The following is a 12,483-nucleotide window of genomic DNA, read 5'->3' on the forward strand; positions in this document are numbered from 1 at the left end:
CATTTAATTCCTGATAATTTTTTCACAATTAAAAGTTAAAAGTAATTTTGTTGTTATAAAGCTTTAATTGTGAAACAGCATAAGTTGAGTTTTCATCAGCAGTACCTTAACAAACTCGTATAAAAAATGAACATGAAACAGTAAAATAAAGCAGAAACTAAACTACAAAGATTCAGTTAGAAGCTGCTAAAGTACTGACAGCTGAAAAAACACAGACATTTGAAAACATCTTTTTCTCTGATTCCCTTGCTTTCGGCCAAACTCTGGAGATGATGGTCCATCTTGGTACAGTGTGGCACAACTCTGCACTTTTTAACTGACAATGGAGACACAAATTGGTGTGGCATGGTTTGACTCAGAGCGGCCAAAAGAGACAGTGGAAAAGCCCTGAGGGTTAGAAGCTGTGTTGAAGTAATCTTTGTTTTGTTGGTTTGTCGAGCTTCCTCTCTTCCCTCTGTCTCTTTGTTTAAACACTCATCACCTCGTCCTTTTCAGAGTCTATAACAGTTTGTTTTTGCACCCAAGCAGGTGTCCTTGGATTCCAACTCCTCCATGAACTCCAACACTCCGTTGGTCAGGATCGCCCGCCTGTCGTCCAGCGATGGACCCATGCTGGCCAACGTCTCGGAGCTGGAGCTGCCCTCCGACCCCAAATGGGAGTTTCCTCGAACACGGTAGGAAAAAAAAAAAACCTCCACTCTTCTTCATCCATCGCTGCTCTCTAAACGCCTGTCAGAAAGAAAAAAACATGATGTGCTTTGGATTTTTTTTGGCGTTGTCAGGAAACATATTTCAGAGTTGACAGATCCTGTGCTGCTGTCCTTGTAACGTTATGTGCTGTGAAAACATGAGCCGTCAATTCATCAAGGTCACAGCGACACTTTCCTCCACGCTTATTGTACTTGGCAATCAAATCATTCAAAACTGTAGAGACTGATTTTTTAAAATGGCCCTCAACATTGCCAGGAGCAAAAATTCAAACTCTGTCTTGCTTGTGTTGCAGGCTGACTCTGGGTAAACCTCTGGGCGAGGGCTGCTTCGGTCAGGTGGTGATGGCCGAAGCCATCGGCATCGACAAGGAGAAACCCAACAAGCCGCTCACTGTTGCTGTGAAAATGCTGAAAGGTGAGTGATTGTCGTACAGCGGGGATACTCAGTTTGCTTTGCTTGGGGGCACTTTTGCAAAATGACAGGAGGCCAGGGGCCAGTCCCAGCAGCCATGTTCCTAGGATTTTGGGACATTTCACTAATTTTACGACGTTTCTACAATTTTACAACAATTCCAGGATTTTAGGATTTTGGGACATTTCTCACACTTTAGGACGTTTCTGGGATTTTAAGACATTTTTAGGGTTCTAGGACATTTTAAGGATTTAAGGGCATTTTCTAGGGTTTTACAATGTTTCTAGGATTTCAGGACATTTATTTGAGTTTTCGACGTTTCTAGGACTTTAGGACAGTTTTAAGATTCTATTTTTTTTCCATTCCAGGATTTGAAGACATTCCTCAGATTTGAGAACATTTCTAAGATTTTAGGACATTTCTAGAGTTCTAAGACATTTTTAGGATTTTAGGACATTTTTAAAATTTAGGACATTAATTGGATATTAGGACATTTCAGGGGGTGGGGGGACCCTCTACAGGCACTTTTTAATAAACAAGCTCTATTTTTATGCTGTTTATGCACTCTGGCACAATATAAATACTAAAATTACAAAAACAATTCCCAGTGTGAATCACTTTATTTTTAATGTGAATGAAAAAATGGTTGGGGGGGGCCACATTTGGCCCGTGGGCTGTTAGTTGAGTATCACAGTTGTACACGACCTTGATAGTGACAGCGATGGTGTTGCGTTCTGGAGTGAAAGAAATCATCAGAATTGTGTCTTTGCCTCTGCATTCTCCATACACGTAATAATTTGGTTTGTCTGGTCTCAAGTCTTCCCCTCATACTGTGTTTTTGTCACTAGATATTTACACAATTTGCTTCATTCTCTTTTGTTTGTCTCAGATGACGCCACAGATAAAGATTTATCCGACCTGGTGTCAGAGATGGAGATGATGAAGATGATCGGGAAACACAAAAACATTATCAACCTGCTGGGAGCGTGCACGCAGGACGGTGAGACCTGGTGCACTACAGAGGAGGATAATAACCCAATAATTAACTGTGTCCTGAAAGTGACCCTGTGCTCTGTGCTGCACGCAGGTCCTCTGTACGTCCTGGTGGAATACGCCTCCAAAGGCAACCTGAGGGAGTACCTGCGGGCGCGGCGGCCACCGGGCATGGACTACTCCTTCGACACCTGCAAAATCCCAGACGAGCAGCTCACCTTCAAAGATCTGGTGTCCTGCGCCTATCAGGTGGCCCGAGGCATGGAGTACCTTGCCTCGCAGAAGGTCAGCCGCCATGATGCTTTGCATGTCACTGATGCTGATATGCAAATGTTGTTTCTCTGAGCTGAGCCTCTGTGTGTGGAGGAATGCATGTTGTGGAGAAGATGTCTTCAAGGCTTTAGCATAATTATTAATCCCAAGGACATAAAAACACAAGGAAATTTTTCCAAAATTAAGGATGCTTTGACAAACTTTCTAAATTTTCTAACAAAATGAGGAAATCAGATATGTTTTTACGTGTTGGATAAGGCTGACAAACATGGTAACAACAAAGTTATATGTTGTAAAAACATTTTTTTTAATGTTTTTTTCTAAATCTTACAATCCTAATGTGATCTACATGGCAATATTTTTTTCTTTGTTGATTAATCTGCTGATTATATTCATGATGAATTGTTTAGTCTACAAAATGTGAGAAAAAAAGGTTAAAAAAATGCTGATTGTCCAGTGCTCAGTTAGCTTCCTCTGTCCAGCCGACAGTCCAAAAGCCAAAGACCCTCCACCTACTATCATAAATAAATGACAAAGAAAAGAACAGTTTATCACAAAAGTTTGGCATTTTTGCTTGAAAAATGATTGAAACAATTCATCGATCATCAAAATATTCAGTGATATGTTGTTTTTTGATTTATTTATATCTTTGCAGCTCTAGTCACATATTAAGTCACACGTTAACTTTTGCGGTTATTTGAAGGTTTTTTTTGGGTAGGATTAGAATCAGGACTGGTTCAGAGTCTTACCTGGCAAGTGACCAGCAAAAAGGGAATTCACAGGTGATATTTTGTCTTGAAAAAAGAACAAATGGGTCAGATCGCAGGTGTTGGATGCTTAATATATATTATTTTGAAAAGTAGTTCATTTATTCTAACATTTCAACATTTCAATCATCTGGCTGTGTCGACTTCGTCTCTTGCACCAGCTGGAATATGATCCTCCTGGATCACGTGTATTGCTAACAGGTTTACTGTTGAAATGTGCTGCTCAACATTATGAGAATAAATGAAAAATATCCATTTAAATTGCATTTCCCGAATTACTTTACCTTAACCTTACCTTAATTTTTAAGTATAAAATCTTGTTTTCACATGTATGAAATGTCCTAAAATGTTCACTTTCAACATGCTGCCTAACTGAATTACTTAAACAGGACATGGTTATTATAGGATTTGCGGTTTTGGGTCTTGTGTCAACGGGTTGGGTCAGTTTGCGGAACTAATTGGTCGAATGTGCAGTTGGCCGGGCGGTTGCGGTATTGCATGTCGTCGTGGTGCCGGATTGGAAGCCAGTCTTGAAAATCCGACCTGTGCAGGACTCTGGCCTGGGTTAGATGATTTAAAATGTAAGGATTAGTGTATTATAAACACCTAAAAGTTATAACCACAGTAATGATCTTTGCGAAATAAAAAATAACCCCATTGTGATTAGGTTTCTATCAATTTGAATTTTATTTAATAGTTTGGAATAAGTTTCAAGGATTAATGTTGGAGGTGATATAGTCAGACAAAGGTAAATGAAAGTTTTCAGCCTCAAGTGCATCGATGCGCAAATGTGTGTGTGTGTGTGTGTGTGTGTGTGTCTGTGTGTTTGTTCAATTTGTTGTTCTGAAACATTTGTACTTCTCCCCTCAGTGTATCCACAGAGACTTGGCAGCCAGAAACGTCCTTGTGACAGAGGACAACGTTATGAAGATCGCCGACTTCGGCCTCGCCAGAGATGTGCACAATATAGACTACTACAAAAAGACCACGAACGTGAGTCTCATTCCATCAGCTTGTCGGAGAAGTAGTATTGATTCATCCTTTTAGGCTTTAACCTGAAAACAGAAAAAGGTACTGTGAGCTGAGGGCCACTGCGCCCAGGAATAAATAATCTGCAGCTCTTAAAAGGAAAGTTGGAACTTTAGTTTGTAACTGAGATTATGTGATTTAATAATTTGTGAAGATTTTATAACCATGAAGGCTTTTAGAGGATTTTTAAACTCAAGAAAACGAAAGGAAAACTTTTAATTCAGGTAGAGCAGAGATACTCAAATTGCCTTGCTTGGGGGCCAATTTTGCAAAATGTCAACAGCCAGAATCAGCAGCCGCTTACATGTTTCTAGGATCTTATGACATTTCTAGGATTTTAAGACGTTTCTATGATTTTAGGACATTGCTCAGATTTAGACGTTTGTAGAATTTTAAGACATTTCTAGGATTTTAGGATGTTTCTTGGATTTCAGGATATTAGTGGTTTAGCTAGGACTTCTGTCTGTGGGTGTGGGGGATCCTCCACTGGCACAAGCTCTATTTTGATGCCGTTTTATGCACTCTGGCACCAGATGTATGCTAAAAGTGCATAAAAAATTCCCAGTATGAATCACTGTACTTTTTATTGTGAATTTGAAAATGGTGGGGGGGGGGGCACTCGGCACCCTATTGGACGCTAGATTTGCTGTCAGTTGAGTATCACAGCTCTATACTCTGGTGAATTCATGTTGTTGAGATTCTTCAGATAAGCCAGGTTAGCTGAAGTTCAAGGTGTCGGGACAGTCACGGCAGGACGAGGCTGGACTCTGTGTATTTGGGTCCATGTTTTTGCTCTGTACAGAATGGTTCTGCTGACCGAGCGGTTCTGTTGTCCCTTTTATTGTTGCAGGGTCGTCTGCCCGTGAAATGGATGGCTCCGGAGGCTCTGTTCGACCGGGTCTACACGCACCAGAGCGACGTGTGAGTTTGCACAAACCAACGGTCACATGCCAGATGCCCACTCATGTGGAGCCGCTGCACACCGGAGGAATCCGGGTGTTGAAATATCGTGACTGAGCGTGTTAGCATCAAACGCCGACTCTGTGCGTGTGAATATGGAATCGTAGCGTTCCCTTACCAAATATCTCCCGCTCACTGTCATCTGCACTAACTGGGTAATCCTGAGCTTCTTGTGTATCGGCGGCTCTGCATTCCTCGCTGCGTTTGTTCTTTAATCTCCCAACGCGACATGAGAGCGAGACAGAAACACAACGAGCCTTGACAACTTACTGTTGTTTTGTCAGCGTAAATCCAAGAACAGAAGGAGATAAGAGGTCCAGTGGATTTATCGCGTTTTATAAACCCAATCTGCCCCAGAACAGACGGCGATAAAAGGGTCAGTGGATTTAACTCAACGAGTTCCCTCGGGGTGTTTTTCCACAACAATTCAAAGGAATTGGGGCGCCGCAAACACCTTCTCGACCTCTGATTGCTCCTGTGTGGCTGCGATCAGAAGCAGAAAGGCGAGTTCAGGAGGGGAGGTCACAAAGTCAATCTGTGTTGCGGTAGCTGACACCCCCTAAACTGCTCTCCGTCCCCCCGATGCAGCCAGACGCTGTGTCCCCAGCACAGCCATCCAAGCCAAACACGGGCCCCTGTCAACACTGGCTCGCCGTGTGATTACACCAGACTGGGAACAAGCCGAGAGGAGAATCAGCCTGCTCTGTTATTTCAGCAGGTCTGGATTACAGAGTCGATCCTCCCGCCAAACCTCCTCCTCCCTTTATACAGTAGTCGCTCCGCAGCCAGTTTACTCTCACACACCCCCGGGGGGCCCTGGCTTTTGACCCGTGATGGTTTTTACTGAAATATGTTACGCCGAAACAGACAGAGAACAATTAAAACACATTAAAACTATTTTTCCACACAAGCAAACAGTGAGAAAAACACTGGATGTAAGGAAAGTTTTGCGTGCAGAAGCTCAAACGGCACAATTGGCATCACAGCTAAAGCAGCTTTCCAGACGTTTACAGCTCTGAAAGCAGAGCTGACTGTGTGAACATGCGCTGAGCCATATTTTGGGGGAATTTTACAGAGTCGTTGCACATTTTTTGTGCAGAAAAACACTGTTTGCATCATCTCCTCGTGACTCCAAGCGGCAGTTTCTCCCAATAATTAAGACCTAAGTTAGCCTTTTATAAATTCAGATGCGAGGGTATTTCATGCAGATAGATTACTTTTAATTCTTCCCACTGTCAGTGTCTTGGAGGGGGGTGGATTTTATTATCAACAGTTTCACTTTATTATTGCTGCCTAACTGATTATGGAAATTCATCTCGGACAACTAACAGTGAATATAAACAGCTCAAGTCTGCAGCTGATACCTGCGGTTGTCCCTGAGATGGTCCTGAATGGGCCCTGACCCTAAAGACCTGATTTGTTGTCCAAAACACAAAAATAACAATGAGTTAGTAAGAGCTCAGTTGTCTGGGTGGTTTTTCTGTTTCCCGTGTTCTACCTCTGAATATTGATGTCTCTCTTTCACTCTGTGTGTTTGGACGGAGGGCTCGCCGGCTCGGCCAGTAGCGGCTGTTTTTCACCCTCTGGACCGGAGTGTGGATAATTAGATTAAGCCCCGCTGAGCGCCCGCAGAGGGAGGGGGGGGGCCTGATTCAGATTCACTGGACGAAACGGCCGAACAATAGTACACTGGGTTAATAGACCGCCATTATCTGATTACCGTCCCTCGTTTTTTCGCCATTTAGGAATAATGCAGCAGTTCACTGGAGCTGCAGACAGAAAGAAAGAGAGGATGGCTCGGGTTAGAGGTGCAGCAGATTCTGGATCTGGCAGCAGCTGCTCTGTAACTGTAGATACAGTGTAATAGTGATTTTTGGAAACAGTGTGGTACTCAAGAAACATCGTGTGTCAGAAGATTTATTCCACATTTTCAGCTTGTTAACAAAACAGAGCTGTCTAAACAATGTGAAGATAATGAAATATCTTTTATTCTGCATGCTTAATCCTATTGAGCTTGCACTGCCGAATCAATGTTCAGCCTCGGTTAAATGCCACTGTGGTGCTTTATTAAAAGTTTCACAGTGGAGACTAATGGATTTAAAACAAAGAGGCATATTTTTATTTCTTTGCACCAGACTGCAGCTCTTACTGGCCCAGTTTCAGAGGATGTTGACAGTAGGCAGGTTTCCATTACAGATTTGCATAAAACTTAAGCGATATTTTCTAAATGTCAATAAAGAGCAGTTGACTGCGTTTCCAGCGAGTGATGTTAAGTGACTTCTCCTTTCGTGATAACACTCCAAGAAGCACGGTGATGGATGTTTAAAACATTAGCAGTTTTATTTCTGTTGTAGACACCGCACTATCCGTCATTATTTCCAATCGAAGGAGACGTAGGCGTATTATGGAGCGATAACGGAAATGCGAACCGCTTATACGTGGAAGTGGCCACTTATGAGGGTTTCCTGGGAGGTGATAGTCCATGATTTCACAGAGGCATTGTGGATTTCCAAACAAATGCACCATTTCTTCCTGACTAACGTGTACTATAAACTACAGTATACAACTGTTTTAGGAAACAAACTGTTTTTGACTGCGAAACTATACATTATGACCCATTTTACAAATGAGTCTCCTCAGTATGATCCAATGAGAAATGGACTTGCACAATCTGTCTTTCATTTCTTTCTAGTGACTTTGAGTCTTCACTTGTCTCTTCTCCGGCTTGAGGCACAAGTTGTTTATTTTTACAAATATTGACTGACTGTCCCAGACAATAAGAATGTCAAATTGATTCTTAAACTCAGTGCAGTAAACATTATTGAAGATCAATATTTGCCCAAACCAGATTCAATGGGTTATCTGGGGAACACGCGGCTCTTTGATCGCTTCAGGCCATGAATACAGTTCGACCTCTAATCTGTATTGTGTGTGTGTGTGTTCAGGTGGTCTTATGGGGTGTTGTTGTGGGAGATCTTCACCCTGGGAGGCTCGCCGTACCCAGGGATCCCAGTAGAAGAACTCTTTAAGCTGCTGAAGGAGGGACATCGAATGGACAAACCTGCCAACTGCACCCATGAACTGTAGGTGCTTTTTTAAATCACAGTTAGTTTATAATATCTGCGGTTACAGCAGGAGGCAGCTCAGTGCAGATAAACCTGACCTGGAGTGGAAAATATAGAAAGAAAGTCCTGTAGCCAGGACTTTGGGTTTTGTAATTTGACACAATTTTTAAAAAGTGATAAAAGGCCTTATTTTTAGTAAAAATGTTTTTAAAATGATTACATAATGTTACTTTTACCATTTAAAATATGTCACCTGATTAATGTTTACATTTTAGAGTGACCCTTGACTAATCTAAGCTGCAATGTTAAAATGTTATCAGGGTTTTATGTAAGAGTGGTGCTGAAATATTAAATAAAAAAAAAAAAAACAAGAACTGTGGAGAAAGGAAAGACTGAAAAAAGACGTCTATTGTTTTACCTTCAAGTCTTTTCTGTACAGATTGTTTTTTTAAGTTAGCCAGCTACATTTATCAAAGACTTTAATTACAGAGTCGAGAGTTTTGGTATTGGTGTGAGAATGCTGCGACTGTGAGCGGCTGAAGGAGACGGTACTTCAGTGCTGCATTGAACGGCAGAAACTGCTGATCCTCCGCAATCAGCGGTGCAAAACAATGGCTGCTCATAATATTAGGCTCTGAATCAAAGACAGTATCACAACTATTTTTGCAATTTTCTTTGCCCCTGCAATTTCATTGCAAAAAGCATAGCATCGGAATTTCTTTAGAAAAACAAAAGATGCTGTGAAATCAGGCATTTCAGGCTTCAAAAAGAGCCCACAAAATCCTTGATGACTGAAATCAAGACATAAAGCATGCGCATACAATTCACATGGCAAAAAATGGTGTGATTGTACAACAAAAACATGTTATAAGTTCGCTCCATTTCACAGTGGCAGCTTTTTGTCCTGTGTTTATTTAAATTTCAGGGGATAACCCTGCAAACTTGAGGCTAACCGTGCTCCGGAGCAGAGTTAGTAAGCTTGAGGCTAAAGTCGGGGTTAGCCCACTTTGGTATGTGTTAGGATTGTGCCAATGTGAAAGCTTTCTTAACCTCCAGCTCCCAGGTCATGATGCCTAGGAGCTGTGTAAAAAGAGGTAATGTGGTTAAATTAAGGCCATATACAACACAGGAATAGAACATATTGGTGGCCAGGCTTAAAATGCATTTTTAGTTTATATATTTTCACCAGAATTTAAGGTCACACATAGAAACTGGCTGCAAAAACCTCTGCATACGCCAAAATATAAAGGACATTATCTAAGCGTCTTCATTTAGATAATTTTATGTGTTTTGTTTCCAGGTTTAATTGTATTGAATTTAGGCTAAGTTCATCAGCATTTTGTTTTTAGCATTGAAAATCTGGTTTTCAAGATCAGTTATCCAAGACTGGAGTTTATCCATTCATTACATTTTCCATCAGTTACTCAGAGAGATCTATTGATCATAGAGCAGGTTTAGCAGCTCATTTGGGTTTTGTCGTCTGTGCTTGTCATAAAGAGTTCCTCTGTGTGGTGAACAGTGTCTTTTTGCAGCTGGAATCACAACAAATAAAAGTGAAAACTGGTAAAAACCAAAAGTGATGAGCCTTTGCTTTGCTTTAACCTTAATTACAGACCAACTCCATCCAGCTGCACATCAAGTAGACCAATAGGAACCCCTGGAAACAGTCCATCTCAGATCTGAGAGTACTTATTGTAGGTTTATATTTCATTTTAATGGATGAGATGCAGAGAAACTAAACTTTTGATGTGGTGTTTCAGGTACATGATCATGAGGGAGTGCTGGCACGCGGTGCCGTCGCAGCGGCCGACCTTCAGACAGCTGGTCGAAGATCACGACCGGGTTTTATCGATGACCTCCACTGATGTAAGTCTCTCCGCACAGCTGCTGCCCACTCAGAACAGGGAAACACCAGGAAAAACACAAAACGCTGCCTTTAGTTTCACCTTGGACCATCGCAACTTTTCATTTAGCCACCATGACCCAAAAGCTAACAGAGAAATGTGCTTTTACGTGTTCTCTGTGTCTTTAAAATGTTCAGTTGTTTATTTATTTATTTATTTATTTTACAGTTTATGTATTGGCAAATGTTATAGTCAAGCAAGTTTTACATTTCTGCAGATCACGAATACATTACATTTGTACGTTATTAGGCAGTGTTTCCCACACCTCTCCCAGAGCACCACCTGTCCTGCATGTTTAGACCTCTCCCTGCTGCAGCACAGCTGAGTCAAATGATCAACTCGTTACGAGCTCCTGAAGCTGCTTGATGATTGTTGAATTCAGCTGTGTTGCAGCAGATTTAAACCAGCAGGGCAAGTGGACTCAAGGGGATGTTTGGGAAACACTAGTGTAGGGGATATATTAACATTTCAAAAGCACTGTGGATAATGTGTGTTTATGTAAAGACACAAAAAACACTTGTTTATGGTTAGAAAAAGATCATATTTTGGCTTAAACTACGTGCATTCAGTTGCATAATGCTCGCTGGAAAAGCACTATTCCTGCAAATAAAACAGCGATGAGTCCCAAAAATACATCCACACTTGTCCCTGAAAAAAGGGTTTGAATGACAGTTTCCTAAAAATGATGGGTCTTGAAAAAACATTCACATTTGGAGCTGAAAAGTCACTGGAAATATAGCAATGAGAAGCACCCAAGTCTGGAGACTGAAAACCGCTGAGTCACTTTTCCATGTTTTTGAAAGAAATCAAGATTCAGGTTTCAAAGGGTTAAATGATCAGCTTGTCATCAAGCAGCTGAGATAAAACAATCTAGACAACATCAAATAAATCTGCGAAATATGTCGGAAAAAAAGCACAAAATAAAATAGGGTTAAAGTCTTTTTTAAACATGTTCTGTTGAACTCACTAAGATATTAATGATTTTGTTACATTGCAGTAAAAATATATAATTCGTCACTTATTCATGTAACCACAGAAAGGATGTGACTGTGACACCCCGGTGTAACCTTTGACCTCTCCTCTGACAGGAGTACCTGGACCTGGCGGTGCCCTTCGAGCAGTACTCGCCCACCTGTCAGGACTCTAACAGCACCTGCTCGTCAGGAGACGACTCGGTGTTCGCCCACGACCCGCTGCCCGACGAGCCCTGTCTTCCCAAACAGCTCCCCAGTAACGGGGTGATTAGGACATAAAACCTGAGCTGGGGGGAGGCGGGTCGGACTTTAACCTCCTCCCACAGTTTGCGGTTAACAAACACCTCTCAGTGACTCCTCAAGATATGGAAATGAAAACTCAGCATGCAATACTTCCACAGCGCTTCGTCTTAAACTCTTGGTCGAAATCCTCTTTGAGTTTTCCTCCTCCCCCAAGAGACTCTTGAAACATTGAAGGATTATTTTTTGCCGTTGAACCATGTTTGTGTTCTTCTTTTCAGAAATGAAATTATATTTTTGTACTCGGGCCAGTCTTTTGTTACGGACAATCTGTGGGGTGAAACCATTCCGTGCCTACTGGGATTAAAAAAAAAAAAACCCTCCTGAAACTGAAAAAAAAGACAAAAAGGATAAAATAGGAGGGCATGAAGGGCATTGGTCAGTGACTGGTTGGCGATCCAGTAGGCGAGGACCTCAGATTTTTATCCTCTCGTCTGCACGGAGGCCTCAGATCACGATTGTGATCTTTAGGAGAAAAGATACCAGCAAAGCCAGAATCAACTCGATGATGGGACTCGTTCTTCCGAAGACACTCGATAACTTTTCTTTGACAGAGGACGTTCAACAGCAGAGAGGATTACAGCATTTAAATGTGTTTTCACACAAATTTGTACGCCATCGTCCCGTTTTAGCATCCCGAAAAACAAGTTTTGTGATAATCATGGAACAAATTCCTCATCAGATGTGAGGCGAAGTTTCAGGGCCATTCAGTAATTAGTACAATAAGGTTCAGAGGTTTTTTTTGTTTTTTTTTTTTTTATGTATCTAGAAAATGATTTATTGTAAATATATAAATGCAAATATGTATCATATTGCTGTCCACAGCCATGTACTTAAAAGACAAAAAATTACATTTTTTAAAGTATTGTTTTAGGATGGAAGCATTGCAATCTAGAAGACACTGTCATGAAAGTGTAAAACATTTAATCATTTAAAGTGATACAGAAAAGGTTTATTTGAATAATTAACGTGTATATTTGTAAAGATATTTATAGACTTAACATGTGGTTCTTAAGTTCGAAAGGTTTAGTTTAGGTTTTTAGTACTGTACGCAAAGATTTTTATTTCTTTTTTTTTTGTAACTTATTTTACAACA

The 12,483-nt window shown here is 41.2% G+C and overlaps 1 protein-coding gene across 8 annotated transcripts in view; it reads left to right on the forward strand.

Annotated features, from left to right (window-relative positions):
* fgfr3 (fibroblast growth factor receptor 3) overlaps positions 1–12,192 on the forward strand; it is a 92,762-nt gene extending 80,570 nt beyond the window's left edge. For 6 of the 8 annotated variants that reach the window (XM_042500597.1, XM_042500600.1, XM_042500596.1 and 3 more), the window contains exons 10-18: positions 526–674; positions 1,004–1,125; positions 2,012–2,122; positions 2,210–2,400; positions 4,026–4,148; positions 5,035–5,105; positions 8,090–8,227; positions 9,970–10,075; positions 11,202–12,192. In XM_042500597.1, the coding sequence (XP_042356531.1) occupies positions 526–674; positions 1,004–1,125; positions 2,012–2,122; positions 2,210–2,400; positions 4,026–4,148; positions 5,035–5,105; positions 8,090–8,227; positions 9,970–10,075; positions 11,202–11,366 (1,176 nt within the window). In that variant the 3' untranslated portion in view covers positions 11,367–12,192. The remainder of the gene's footprint in view (positions 1–525; positions 675–1,003; positions 1,126–2,011; positions 2,123–2,209; positions 2,401–4,025; positions 4,149–5,034; positions 5,106–8,089; positions 8,228–9,969; positions 10,076–11,201) is intronic. The other 2 variants (XM_042500601.1, XM_042500598.1) reach the window with 1 other exon arrangement.
* The last annotated feature ends 291 nt before the right edge of the window (positions 12,193–12,483 follow it).

Source organism: Plectropomus leopardus, chromosome 14 (assembly GCF_008729295.1).
Source record: "Plectropomus leopardus isolate mb chromosome 14, YSFRI_Pleo_2.0, whole genome shotgun sequence".
NCBI lineage: Eukaryota > Metazoa > Chordata > Actinopteri > Perciformes > Serranidae > Plectropomus > Plectropomus leopardus.